Source organism: Anneissia japonica, unplaced genomic scaffold (genome assembly GCF_011630105.1).
Source record: "Anneissia japonica isolate Jap-2015-1 unplaced genomic scaffold, ASM1163010v1 scaffold288183_len337429_cov161, whole genome shotgun sequence".
Classification (NCBI taxonomy): domain Eukaryota; kingdom Metazoa; phylum Echinodermata; class Crinoidea; order Comatulida; family Comatulidae; genus Anneissia; species Anneissia japonica.
In genome coordinates, this window is record NW_022702858.1 from 65,773 (window position 1) to 81,218 (window position 15,446).

At 35.0% G+C, this 15,446-nt stretch overlaps 1 protein-coding gene across 1 annotated transcript in view; it reads right to left on the reverse strand.

The window, feature by feature from the left end:
* Nucleotides 1-4,989: 4,989 nt before the first annotated feature.
* The window catches only part of LOC117104084 (polycystic kidney disease protein 1-like 2), an 18,721-nt gene continuing 8,264 nt past the window's right edge, over nt 4,990-15,446 (reverse strand). Inside the window, exons 9-19 of the mRNA XM_033244740.1 lie at nt 14,912-15,204; nt 14,347-14,574; nt 13,372-13,473; nt 13,080-13,195; nt 11,950-12,115; nt 11,131-11,409; nt 10,492-10,659; nt 9,812-10,153; nt 8,677-8,806; nt 8,128-8,363; nt 4,990-7,515 (exon numbers count right to left, since the gene is read on the reverse strand). Of these exons, the coding sequence (XP_033100631.1) occupies nt 6,061-7,515; nt 8,128-8,363; nt 8,677-8,806; nt 9,812-10,153; nt 10,492-10,659; nt 11,131-11,409; nt 11,950-12,115; nt 13,080-13,195; nt 13,372-13,473; nt 14,347-14,574; nt 14,912-15,204 (3,515 nt within the window). The 3' untranslated portion in view covers nt 4,990-6,060. The remainder of the gene's footprint in view (nt 7,516-8,127; nt 8,364-8,676; nt 8,807-9,811; nt 10,154-10,491; nt 10,660-11,130; nt 11,410-11,949; nt 12,116-13,079; nt 13,196-13,371; nt 13,474-14,346; nt 14,575-14,911; nt 15,205-15,446) is intronic.

Here is a 15,446-nt window from a genome sequence, read left to right on the forward strand (position 1 = left end):
TGTTGTCCTACTTCCGATTATTATGCTATATTTATTAGTTGTTATACCTTCTTTGGAACCTTCGAAACCAATTTATAGAATACTCTTTATATTTTCATATTTTATTAATAGACTCACCCCCTACTCTGGCCCGCGACTGTGATGAATTGATTATGGACGTGGTCCGTGACTACCTAGAAAGATTCAATTCAAAATAACCGACGTTAAAATCTCACTAACCGCTGTTGACACCCTCCCCTATCCGCTGGGATGGGGCACCATCTTTTTTATATTAGCAGGTTCCTCTCACAATTTATATTTTATATCATTAACAAGACAGGTATTATAATTAGTATACACCTAAATAAGATGTTTTTATTTAGTATTATACTGTATGTTCTATATTTCTATTGATAGGTATTGCTATTTGTTATCTTCATTGCGGTGGCTACAAGCCCTTCCTATGGCCGTTTTGGATACCGGTGTCGTCACAAATGTCCAAAATATTGGGTTACATTTAGAGGTAGTTGCTATCGAGTGTTTTCATCCCAAAAGTCCTGGCACGCGGCACAAGCTCACTGCTCCCGCCAAGCGTCAGGAAGAAGACGAAGTCACCTCGTCTCCATCGGAAGTTATGCTGAAAACAATTTTGTCTCCACACTTTGGAGAACTTCTAATGGTTTGGTGAAAAAAAACCTCGCATACTGGATTGGTTTGAAGCGGTCGGGTAAGCCTAATACTTGGCGTTGGGCGAACAATGCACGTTTGCGGTACAGAAAATGGGGACCCGGTCAACCCAATAACTATAGAGGAAATCAATATTGCGTCAACCAGTGGTATAAAAACAACAATTACCTGACCTGGAATGACCTCGCTTGCTCGGTTAAGTTATCATTCGTATGCGAGATATCTTAGAATATCCCCAAAAATGATTTGATGATATGATATGTTTACAACACCTTATTAAGCACAATGAGATTGTAATTTTGTCTTTTATTTTAATTTAATTAAATATTTATTTATTCTTTAATCACACAAGAGGTTGGGATTCAGTTAATTAAATTTTTGCTATGGTGTTATCAAAAAATGCATACAATTCTTAACACTTTGCCTCTAGAAACCTTGGACGAACATTTCTGAGTAGCAACTATAACATTACTTTGAGCTGCATTGAGTGACCACTTTGGTCAGATTATGATGGCCACTATGAGTAAAGATCACTATGTAACTTGTAATTTCAACTTAATTAATCCATTTGTTTCCTCTAAAGTCAATATTTCCACTAACCACTTTTATGGTTGAGAACCTGAAGTTTTTGAGTTTCAATAAATACGCACCTAATACGCACAACTGAAATTTGTTCATGTCTTGTTATTAATAAACTGTTTTAAAACCGATTCAAAAGTCGGAGTAAGGGGAAAGAAGGAAAATGCAGTGGCGTTATAACAAATGACGTAACTACGGCAAGTTCAGGTCGTTCGTTAAACCAGAGACTCAAATCTCAAGGGGCCTTATAAATTTGGATTGAGGGGCGGAGCTCAGGCATTATTGATAGAAGAAAATTTATAATCATGGCTCCTCCAAATTAAATTGCACTCGCATACAATTTTAATATCTTTTTTTAATCACCTTTTCCCATTTTTAACTTTTTTAAGTGTGGTGGGGGGGGGGTGAAGGGGACGAGGCGACTGGGCCTCGAAATAGAGGAGAAAAGGAAGGACTTTCACAGATTGAGGGTCTGTAACAACTATGCCCCACCATGATTGATGCTGAGGTGAGAACATTATGATTATGGAACCTCTACACTTTTTTTTAAAAATAATCTTGACAAATTGAGATGGTGGGGCGTGGGGGGGGGGGGGGTGGAGACCAAAAACTGAGACAGTGCAGCACAGTCTAAAAGCACAGATATACAGATATTAGGGAAAATATCATCGCGCTTGCTGTATCAAGATGAACCTGACCAATATAAATTATCAACAAATTTCGTTTGTCAGCCAAACTGTCTTTTCTCTAATGTAATGCAATACAAGTATAATACAGAAAATCCGGCTCACCACAAGGCAAGTGAAAAATGGACTGAATCAATAAAAACATCAAGATTTGGAAATCATCCTAATGTACGACAATGTTCCACTGATGATACAATTTAGAATCGGAAAGAGCATAAGGCTTAATGGCTAAAATGATTAAATTAGAGCTGATTTTCACACGGTTCCTGAAACTATTTACAGAGTTTCTATGATACTGTTTAAAGGACGGTACACCATAGGATGCAAACATATCCAGTGCCTTAAAGTAGGGCATTATTATAGCAGACTTTTAACGATCTTATAGTACCTTCGTTACATCTACACCAAAGAGTAGAACAATACATACTAACACAGTAGCATTTTAAACAACTAACATGAGGGAGTTAGCTCTTATACATGTCGAACGGTATTGACGTGGACGAAAAATGACAGGGTCCAACCAGAGGCAGAGCCCTACTGTGGTCAGACATTTTTTATTATTAATGATAGTTGTTTATTCTTAATCAATTCCGTAAATGCAATACGGTAAATATAATTTTAAAAAAAATCAGAACCCAACATAATGGTTAGTTTATCAGATTCATCACTGTTCGCTTTCAAAGGAAACCCTCTTTTCCTCTTCATTCCTCCTAACTCTTCTACCACACTCTCCTCACAAACAGTAAACTTCTTAGAACTGGAAAACATTGGTTATTGACATTAGTCTTTAATGTTCCCTGCCATATCATTCTGATTTTTAGGTTTTTTATGGTAATTATTATATGTTAATAATAGGATTGTCAACAAATTAAATAACATTTGACCGTTGTTTTTATATTAGACAAATGAATGATAAAATAATTTTTTTTACTGATTTGTCGAAATAGTAAATTTTCAACCCTTCTATTTTCGGGTTGTTTAGGCCTCTAGTTTGTGGCACATACGAATCACGTAACCAACATGTTCATGATACTTGTGTACCATAATTTAAGAATCAACCAAAAACGGCTAGGTGAAAAATTTTAGATAAAAAAAAACGTAGTTTTTGGTGAAATTGCACGATTTTTTAACTATCTAATTTTCCGGTTATGTATTTTGTGTCACAATTACGGATCACGTAATCGGTGTTTTAATGATCCTTGGGTACCACATGTAGGAATCATGGTTTTTGTCGAAATTTTACGATTTTCCGACCCTCCCATTTTCCGGTTGCTATGTGTTCTGTTGGCCTAGGCCTACCCTGCATTGCAATAACCTCTCCAAGATGGAACTCGGCACCACTACCATGCACACTGTTTCTCATAAAGATTGTTTTCCACTAGACGAATTTATTCGCGCGAATCGAAATCATCGGTTCATGCGCATGCGCATTTTACAATTCTGTTGGATTTTATGCCAAGAGAAAAAAATACACAACCAATAAGAGCTCAGGAAGCGAACCGACGCTTTCGATGCGCAAAATAAATTCGGCTAGTGCAAAACAGGCTTTAGAAACAGTTTTCATTAAATTCATGACATAAGTAAAACACACTGTATAGCCGGACTTTGTCGTACGACGATCCCAACTCCGCTATCTGTGAGCGCCAGAACACGTGACGCCGTCTGCTGATTGTCAGTGGGCAGTCTGAACGGATCGTCATTTAAAACGATCCGTTGCGCGCATCGTGGCGTAGAATTGACGCGGATTTACTGTTAAATCATAGACATGAGACAATAATTATGATATACATAGACTAGGTGAATTTATTAGAATCATCCATAAAGCATAGGTGGGGAATTTATTAAATAAAATATCTACACGTATAGGCCTATCGTTTACATTTACAATAAATATACAGGTAATGAATACACTATAATGAAAATAAATACATCTTTCAGTCCATATTGCTTTTATTTCTATGTCTCATTTTCTGTTGACCGTTATTATAATTAAATTCTTTCGCCGATTTTCTAGAATTAAATATGTATAAAGTTAAAATTTATGCTTTTTTTTATTTGCAAAAACTTTCTTCCCTTGTTTCCATAGTCTCCCATGTTAAGTAGCACACACAACTTATAATTGACATTTTAAGCCCCACTACCTTATGAAATCAATAACGAATACGAATAGGCCTACCTCATTCATCTTCATTATTGTCATTCGTGTCTATAGCATTATTAACAATATTATACGAGCTGAATTTATTTGATTCATTTGAAAAGCCATGATCACCTACATTGTAATAGATGCTCTGTATGGGATCACGGAGGCCATGATGGGATTGACTAAAATATGAATACGTAACCGTATTCGTTATCGTTTTCAGCTTTCTGTAAGGTTGCGAAATCTCCCTATTGATGCTAAACAACAGCGTGAACATAAACATGCCAGTTAGTTTTAGTCATAATAAATATGTTGGTGATTGCTTACGTGCTAGTGTTAGTCCTATTAAATAACATGTTGTGATTGGTCCATTGCTTACGTGCTAGTGTTAGTCCTATTAAATAACATGTTGTAATTGGTCAGTTGCTTAAGTAATAGTGTAAGTCTTATATAAGTAACATATTGTAAGAGCACTTTTTCAAAAGACGTACAGTACACTACCTTAATCATCTAAAATATTTCATCATTTTGCAATTATGAAGTATTTACAAAAATAAAATTATAATTGTTTATTGTACTTAAAATAGAGAAGTCATCTGTTTCCATTAGTTTTTTTAAACCTTTGAAAGACAATTCGAGACGAATCTACATTTCCCACTAATTCGAGACCACTTTTTCAAAGAACCAAATAACAATCACACGAAGCTAACCCTCTAATTGGAGACCGAGCCCGGAAAACGCCCAATATTTTGAGGTCGCAAAGGTGGTCTCGAATTGGAGGGTGAACAGTGTTAAAATACATCTTCCGCTAAACCATTTTTTCCAAACGATATTCCGCATATTGCTGTACACAATGGGTTCATTATCTTTCTTTATGAAATGACTATCAGTATTGGTAGAAAAAATTGGTTAAAAACAATACCCATTAACTTTATATTGTATTTGTCATGAAGACTTTCGTCAATTTTTACTATTTATAATAATATTATATCCATCTATATTCTTATGTCACAATAATTCATTTCATTAGGCATATGATGATACAAATCTCTATAATACAATTAACGCCCTTCTAGTACATGATCAAAGCATGTTTTTCGTACGATATTGGACGGATTTGGACGGAATAAAATGCATAAGGATATTATAACTCTCGGTAAAACATCTATTACCGGTATATGATTTGAACCGAAAATAACAACTAGGCCTATATCTAGATCAAGTGCTGCAAATACATGTAATTTTAAAGGGTACAAATACATCATTCAAGTATATAGACACATTTGTGATACGATATTTGTAAATATGAACTATACTCGGCAATTAAAGAGATACCAACATAATGATAGTCTTAGCTGCATAGCAGCATCATAACGTGGCCAACTCTGTGCAACCATCACCATGAATAAGATCGTTCACTACCAATGTGGTGTTAATATGTTTGATACTATTACCACATCTTCACTGACACGGACAAGCGTACCCCAATTTGATAGAAAATAAGCTTTTTGGGATAACCAACCACCACCACCATTAGGTCAAAGTGAGTTCCTTGCCCTATTATGAAAACCACAGCTATTACATGAAACACCATTATGAAACACATCTTCAGAGCTCCCACCATAAGATGCAACCAGTAATGAGCGCAATGGCTTTAACGCAACTCGTTCTCATAGGGCCGTAGTACCTTGCAAACAAAGATTCACTAAGAAGGTTCAATCTCTTGAGGACGTGAATCGCAACCGCCTCTCATGATTTAAGACACAAAACATTATATTTTACATTTAATGTTTATATTTTGAATATACTCGATATTAAGTGTTTTTATTGTTGGAACTTATATAGGTGCTTTGTGAATAACGCTATATTAGCATTGACTAGATTGAAGGAAACGTTATAACCAAACTAGATTTTACAAATATTTAATCCTGAACATATTAAATTAGATTTTTGGCTAAAATTGTTTGAAAAGTGGCAGATTATTATCTAAGCTACAAAATTTATGTTTCTGTTTTGCTTCTTCTTTAAGTTTGGTTTATCATTTCCACCCATCTTCGTAATCATATCATCAAATTTCTCGGCGTCAAAGTAAACTTTAGCAATTGTGTCTAACAGCTGATCGACTTTATTTGGGAAATCTGAAATCTTTTCCTCAATTTCACTTGTAGGCTGGTTGTCAACATCTTTGTTGTTTTTTTCATGAAGTAAGTCACGGGCCTTGTTCATGCCAATCAAACCTTTAAAATGACGCATGATAAAATCAACCATCTCGTAATCGTTGGTCATTTGATCAATGTCATGCTTTACTTCTGTAAATGACTCGTTCAGAATAGTGAGGAACATATTAATTAGGAGAAATGGCATAAATGCCATGTATAAGAAGAAGAAAATAGGACCAAGGAGACCGCTGGCAGAACTAATACTTTGAAAATTGAAGGCACCAAGCAGCGTACCAATAAGACTTTCCATTGTGTAAACTACATCAGAAAAGTCAAAAAGATTGGCCACAAACAGCTGATAGAAAATTGACACAAATGCAAAAAAGACAACAAAGAACATGATTCCAAAATAAAAAAGATCCTTTGCGCACGCCCTCAATGTGCTTGATAATAACGCCATTCTGCGATTGAATCGCAGCAACTTCAGAAACTTTGTGGTTGCCAGAAAAACGACAGTTCCCAACATGTACATAAAGACCTCGTTCCAGTTGGCAACGTACTGCAATTTGATGTACTCCTTACTGCCCTGTTCCTTGACCTTGTTAACAATTTCTTTAGTGACGTAATGACGATAGAAGTAGAGAACCACTGCAGCCACAGATATTGCGATGATCAAAAATTCAATCCAGTTCCAGAATTTGTGAAAGTACGCTTTTCCCTCTCTTCGAAAGTTGTTGACTTCCTTGAAGATGAAAAATACTAAGAAGCCGATAAAAATTCCTTCGCTGAGTATGACAAACATTGCGAAACCGGTAAACGTTCGTAAAAGATGTATAACGTCAATGCGTTCGTATGGTATAAGAGATCCAGTTGGAAGAAACTCCACGAAAAAGTTGACGACTCCAAACAAGTTAACCTCTGGATTGTAGACTGAAAACTCAACAAAAACTGCACGGGTGTGTTTGTCTATCCAATGCTGACGATGTACTTGGTCTATTCGACTCTGAGCTGTCTTAATATCTTCAGCAAGACTGATAACGTATCCCCCTCCGCTGTAAAGCCCGTGGCGTCCGAGGAACGGATAACTGTCTAGCTTTTCCCAGGTTGTGTACATGAATTCTGGAACTTCGCGTGTTACGTTGTAAGGCGTCCACCCCGCTCCATAATCAGAAGTATCTGAATCCCCGACTGAATATTTATCATTACAATGAAAGATTACGTCTTGGATTAACTCATGGGGCTTACACAAATCTGAGAAGAAATTTATAATCGTTATGATACACTATTTGTATATATATATATATATATCTGTCTCTTATACACATCTAGATGTGTATAAGAGACAGCTTTAATAAAATTTGTAACTTAAATTTAATAATCAATGTTTTATTTGATTTTTAGGGTTGTCTAGATTGTCACGAAAATTCATTTATAATACAATGAACAGACCATACAATTAGACAGTATAGTTAATATACTGCAAGACAAAATACCTTCTTTTATAAAACACAATATTTGGAAAAACTCAATAATTGAATTTATTCAATTGGATTTCAGGTATAAAATCGCATACAACACAAAAAACATAAAAACAAAAATATAACCATTACTACTATATATAGCTTTAAATATGTTCGTTTAATTTCAGGATCATTACAAACAGTAAATAGAAAAATCACGAACATAGTCTATAACAGAAGAGAGTAGAAGATAGACTAGACCTGAATGATATATATATTTTTTGCGATATACTGTACCTTATTAATAAATAATTCTTAAATATTTAATAAGAAGTTTAAAGACATATTGTCCCTTGAAAATAACAAAAAATCCGTTGACATTGTTTTTTATATTTCAATTGGGACAATGCATCGTTAATAAAACTTTAAAATACCTTTTTGTAATTCTTCAAAGGGCCTTGAAAGGTTGACGAAAGAACGTTTTTGACATCATACGACATTGAGTTTGTATTACCATAGCTAACGACCATTAAGATGAGCAGAAAGAAGGAGTAGAAGCAAATTTCACGAAATATTGAGAACATCTTGATTTCTTTGAGACGTTGCTCTCGGGCCATTTGAAGATCCGCTGGGTTTGGTGGCTTATATGCTATCTTTCGACTTTTCGCTTCTATTGAAATTTAAATATTCAGATAATCATGAGATTCTCATAGTGATAACGCTAACACTACCACTACTACTACCTCTAATACTACTACTAATAATACTACTGCTACTTCTACTAGTACTGCTACTACTACTACTGCTGCTACTACCAGCCCAAATGCCATAGGTATTAAACTAAAACCAACGTAATTACTTTACTATTAATGCTTCAAGCTTATTCTTCAACTACAAAAACAACAAGTTTTTAGCACTACGATCTTGATGTAGCGGCGCTATATATTAGAAATAAACTTCATGTATGTAATGTAAGCACTTACCAACAGGGAAATGTAGCCATTCTTCATCAGATTTTAAATAAAATTCTTCTTCATCATCGTCCATATCTTCCTCTTGTTCGGCTCCTGGCGTTTTCATCACACAGGCAATAAAAACAGCTATGAGGACAACCTGGTGATTATCAAGATATGAAATGAAAATTACATATTATTTCTTTATTTCGAAACATGCATCATTTTATCTGTAGTAAAATGTGGAAAACACACTAAAAGTTCATTGAAATACTTAAAATTACTTAAATTTTATGGGACAAGAAAATGTGATTATATCCATATTTGGGTGTAATATGACATCGATTCATCATACCCATATATGGACACATCACATAAATTTATCACATAACATTTAATAGTGTGGACTGAACTTATGCTCTGTCTAGACTATCAATTTTCTTGACAAAAAACGGTTGTATGGCCATATATGGTCATGACGTGCCTATATATGGTCATGATATTATGACTTTATGACCATATTTAGGCATGTTACATGTTTGTGCATAGATCGAAACAAAATCATCAAATGATCAGCTTTGCTAGATAGGCTAAATTCCTTCAATATGATTTTAAATAAATTATATAAACAATGACCACTTGCAACCATTTGTGAGCTATTCATCAGACATATTCGAATGTTGAGTGATGTATGTTGGTGTAATATGTAACCTTTGTAAATATGACCAGTCCATCAAGTTCTAAGCCAATTAGAACGTGTAAACATTATGTCAAAGGTCACAACGGTCACTTGTGTTTCGTTATGTGAATGCATGTGGTAACTTCATTTGTGCAATTCTGTCAATTAAACGAAGTTGAATTGAATATATTGAATTTAGTTGTTAAAACATTGTAGAGATAATATATATAGAGTTAAACGTTATAGAGATAATAAATATAAAGTTAAACACAATTTCTGTAGATAAAAGAAATTGAATTGAAAATACTGAATTTAATAATTACAACATACACATAATAAATGCCTTATTTGTATTAGTAATTTTGCATAATTTAATTGAATAAGGTGTTTATTATTTGGGTTAAAAAACAAAGAAAAGGGATTAATGTGGCTAAATTAGCAGGTTACGGTATATATTATTCATATGATATGTATTGTAGATAATACCTTTATTGGTTGAGTGAAGAGAATTGCCGTAAAGAAGCCGAGGAGCAGTGACGCTAGCCATTCTGAAGTTTCTTCATTTCCGAGTTGGATTCCGTAGAAAACGACAAAGACTGTTGCTGCGGCAGTACTCAGTATTGTCAGGATCCAGGCGATAATTGTACACCACCAGGGAAAACCAAAACGCTCTTTACGCTTTTTCTTAACTGGCGCAGACTCAGTTGTTATGATAACTTGAGAATCGTCTGGGTGCTTCATTTTGTTCGATGTTTCTGACATTTCCTTTTGTTTTTCCCGGAGGTCAACTCCATCTAAATTAGAGAACTTGACTTCAGAAGGCGTTGCCTGAATAAAGAGCAAAACAGAAAGGTTTTAATTATTTTGGTTTAAAACCCAGCAAACATAATAATATGCGTTATTATAGTTTTCGCGAACGTTTTGGTTAGGTATGTCACGAAAAATAGTTGCCTAAAAAGGAACATGATGTTATAATTGTATCAAGAATAGCCCTTCCGTTTAGTTGTACCAGGTTTAAGCTGGAAAAGCTTATAGGTCACGACAGGAAAACATATTAAATAACATTCAAATTATGTATATGAAAAATACGGCATTAGACGACTATTCAACACGACATTGAAAAACAAGCATGTGTGACTCAATGAATACCGTACACGAGGGCTTACCACGGAGTCTCTGTTAAATTTATTCTTCCGGAAAGCCTTTGCCTGCCTGTCCCATGCTTCCATGATTCGAGACTTACGTTTTTTCCTTGGACGTGATTTACGGAAGAAGTTGACAACCAGTAAGCTGACAGGAAACACAATTAAGTTTGATTCGATGCCGATCATAACCTGTAAAAACATTAATTCATTTATTTTATCTTCAAGAGGATCAATACACTTTTTTTTGCAAAGGATCGATATCAATATCGACAATTGGTATCAACAGCGATGTCGTAATGCCAATAGTGTTCTCATAAAACACAGTATCATTAACCGCCACTCTATCCAAAAAGAAGTGCATCATGGTAAGGTAGTCCGGAAACTGAACGGTTATCACACCAAAGACAAAATATCAAACGCAGCAATAGCCAAGATGATACGGAATCTAAACAACCTGAAAGTTTACCATATTCGGGACAGCATTCACATAGTAACGCATTCTACAACAAGTCGATATTAAACTTTGTTTGATGTCCCTTAAACATGAGAAACTTAATTTTTAACGCTTTTTCTTCAACTCTATTTGTGCAGTAAGTATAAACTACTGATGTACATTTAATTATATTCCGTGTGCAAGATATACACAAAATGTATATTTACCGAAGCGGGAGTGATCGTAACAGGTCCAATTTTGACGGGATTCTCAGATCCAGGTGGGGGCATCACTTTGTAGAACATGATACTGACAAGCATTTCCAGCCATAATGCCATTAGACAGCATCCAGCCCTTTGCATGCGAGTGAATCGGCTGCCAGCTGGACGAGAAAGAACCGAGAACCATAGATGCCCATCATTTAGGTTTTTGCGCGTATGGTTGGTAAACACGTGGCTAAACTCCTGCATTTCATCCTTTCCGGCAACAGCAATAAGGCGATCAATCTTATTAGGACAAAAGGGAAATATGCACAAAAAGCAATCGAATGCAATGCTTACATGTAAATAATTACGATGAACTAAAATAATGCCAATCAATGAGTATATAAACTAGCAGTAACTCCATAAAGTGTACACTGCGTCGCTCACATCACGAACTAACACAATCAAAGTAGATTGTGTTAGTTCGTGAAATCAAGATAGCGCGTCAAAATACGCGCTGTTGTTATTAAGGACTTTTTGTGTGGTAAAGAATACAAAATTGCTTGACAATAAATTCGCGCTCGTTTTGACGCGCTACTTTCGCAATGTCCTTGAATACAAACATACGTGTATATTTGGGGAAACTAGAGCATACCTTCAAGAAAATAATGGATATCGTCCATCGTAATTCAGGTATTTTCTTGAGAGGAGATTTCATTATTATACTTTATGTTTGAAGGTAAATAATTAAATTAGCGGAGGTAATAATTAAGTAAGAAATATAAGAATATCGTTTGATATTATTTTTTCAGATTATGAATTATTGTGAGAAAACTACATTACCTGACCATCGTCTTCTACAACTGAGAACCATCGGTTTACGATGAAATAAAAGCGTTTGCGTTGCTGAAGATCTTTGATCACAATGTACTTTAGGTACCATCCTTGCATCTTGCCCTTTCCACCGTTATCGTGCCATATGCGCATGTAGTTTAGTGACCCCAGCGGCCTAAAATATATAAACGACATATTCATGCAGGTAACTCAGTGGCAGATTTCAGGAGGCCCACTCGACCGCCAAATATTTTGTTTTTAAATGAACAGAAATTGAGAAAAAAAAAGAAAATTATATTCAAATTATAAGTGTGAAAGTGCCATTTCCGACCATCAATGGCTGTCTCTTATACACATCTAGATGTGTATAAGAGACAGCGACAAAGACTGTTGCTGCGGCAGTACTCAGTATTGTCAGGATCCAGGCGATAATTGTACACCACCAGGGAAAACCAAAACGCTCTTTACGCTTTTTCTTAACTGGCGCAGACTCAGTTGTTATGATATCCGTCTGTGAAAGTTCTGACCTGGGCTCCTCTTTTTTCGAATTTCTGGATCCGCCACTGTAACTTATGGCACCATCAATGGCATAATATCATGATTACTTTTTTTTAAAAGCTACGTTTACACTAGACACAATAAATACACGGCAACGACATATCATCGCGTCGTTTATCTTTTTTAGCCTGGTTCTTACGAGAGCCCTAGTATCCGGATCGGGAGCTAACCGTTAGCGCTAACCGTTAGCACCTGCGTGACAACGCCCGATCGGTTAGCGCTAACCGTTACTGGTATCCGGATACGCTAACGGTTTGCAAGCGCTATCGGTTAGCAAGTTGAGGGCGTTTCTATCATCAACTAATACACGTACGTGTTTACAATTTCCAGTTTCTTATTGGCCAGTGATTCGATCATCATATTGTTGGTATCCGGATCGGGATTTTCTCACATGGATCCGGATCCTGCTAACCGCGTGAGAACATAGCCTTTACCACTGAGCACATTTTTATCGTGTCGTTTTTGTATCGTTATTGTATCTAGTGCAAATGTAGCTTTATCTATAAGTTTATATTAATTTTGTTTTTGTTTTCCTTTTATAGGTTCAGTTATTATCCAGTAAATATAACAAAATCCCTTACCGACTGACGGACATCAAAAACCTGTCCACACCCCCTCGTCGTAGAATTTTGCGTTGATCATCCTCGAAAACGCGTACATCGGTTTCATCATCTTCTCCAGATAAAATAAAACTCACCTGTAAAAAAAAAGGTAGAATGAAAGAATGTTCTCATTTCGGTATTTACCAAGGTTTCAATTACAAAAGCAAAATGTATGAATTAACCAAATAAGGAATCAGTATAATTGGTACATATTAGCACGCAATATTCAAAGGACGGTTCATTATGTTACTGAAGCTATAACACTTTATACCTTTGAGTCTGTTCCGGCAGCCTTTCTTTGACCCGTCAATACTGTTATTTCATAAAAATACTTATCAGCAGGCGAATTGTCAGGTAAAGGAGTCACACCAAGCTTAAAAGATAAATATTATTTATAAATTAGTCATATATATATATATAAATATATATATATATACATATATATGTATGTATGTGTGTAATATATTAATGAAATAGATAATAATACAGTGCTCAAATATATAGGAACATGATGTTATAAATCGTATCAAACATACGGTAGTTCATCAGTGTAATTTACTTATTATAGTTGTATGAAAAAGCTGAGGTCTCTGGTGGGAATCGGACGGGCAATCTCGCTATCTCGGCGAGCGTCATACCGTTTAGACCACAGAGGTCCGCACGATATCATTACGGATCTAAAATCACTATAGTCTCCCTCCATTCATGATACGACTTGATGGCTCACTCAACACACATAAGTGCAGCGAATTCGTAATGAATATTACCCAGAACATAATGAAAATACAGAAACACTGAATTCAAAATGTGAGCAGATACAAAAGAAATAAAGAAAAAATCAAGATAATGAACATAAAATGCAAACAACGCAGAAAAAAGATTAACTAAAAAGAATTCTCGCTCTCCGGCCTTTGAGACAATCCTAAAAACCAGCCTAACTTAGTTTATATGTTTTCTATTTTTAATATTATATTCTTTGTTTTATTTGCTTCAGTTCTTATTATGCATAAAGCTACCACACAATCCATCCATTATTATTAACAATACCTATAATACTATATTTAAAACTCTTGTGGGCTGGTAAATCTGCACGAGCTCAGAGGTAACTGGCTTCAGATTGTGCTTTGTATGCCAGGACCAACATATTGTATCCGTTACTGCACTGCAACAACAACAATAATAAAAACAACAATATATCTCACTATGATTCTAAATTCCTTATAGCCATAACTAATAACATTCTTACCTTAAGTATATCTTTTTTATCTTTCCTTCTTGCCCAAATAAATATGAGAATGAAGATAGTGTAGATAGCAATCGTAGTGCAATAGATTGTGATGTTATCCAAAAAGCCTGCATTTGCAAAGATGTAGTCGAAATCCAGAGGAGCTGGAGGGACAAACCATGAGCTCGCAAATGAGGTCAGATGGTTACAAAAGCACTGTGTGGTTGACAAATTCGTTTTAGGTCCAATCTAGAGGAAAATATATACAATGACAAGAACGATGAAAAGGCACTATCGACCGATATAGAGGTCTATACTGAAGAAACTTTAAAAAAAATAAAGTAAGTAAAAATATTATTTAAAAAAAATTAAAGTAAGAATAATAAACAATAACTAAGCTTATGGGTTTATAAGCACAGATAAGAAATATAGCAAAATCTTGTTTTGATGAAATTAGCCCTAAAAATTGAAGGAGAGGAAGAAGGACTGTTTGAATTAAGATTAAACGGAGTGTGGTTTGAGGGCAGGGGGTTTTTTTTAGCAGCGGGGTGTTGCCAAAAATCTAAAAAAAGTGACAAATGTTTACCCTGCATCCTTCAGATGACCAAATGCCTTGAGATAAATCCCAATATCTGCAGCCTGATGTAGAAATTACCAACGAGTAGTTGAACGTTACATTGTTCAGTTGCACATAAATGTTGCTAACATTATAGATCTCAATATTATCATCAACACTCGGATCAGTTTCAGGAATTTCGGAATCTTGGGGCGAAGGGGTCACCTCAGCTAGGCAGAGGTAATAGTAACCAGTATTGTAGTCAATGTACGAGTCCGGTAGAGTCACAGAGTAAACGCCATCTGTGTTACTGTCAGTAAAACCTACGGATGTGAGAATATAGAAGTTTAATTATATGAGTCTTGTTAAGTCACCTTTGTTTCTTTCAATAATTATACTTATATTACTGTATAATAATACTTTATTATTATTATTATTAATAACAATAATAATAATAATAATAATAATAATAATAATAATAATAATAATAATAATAATAATAATAATAATAATAATAATAATAATAATAATAATAATAATAATAATAATAATAATAATAATAATA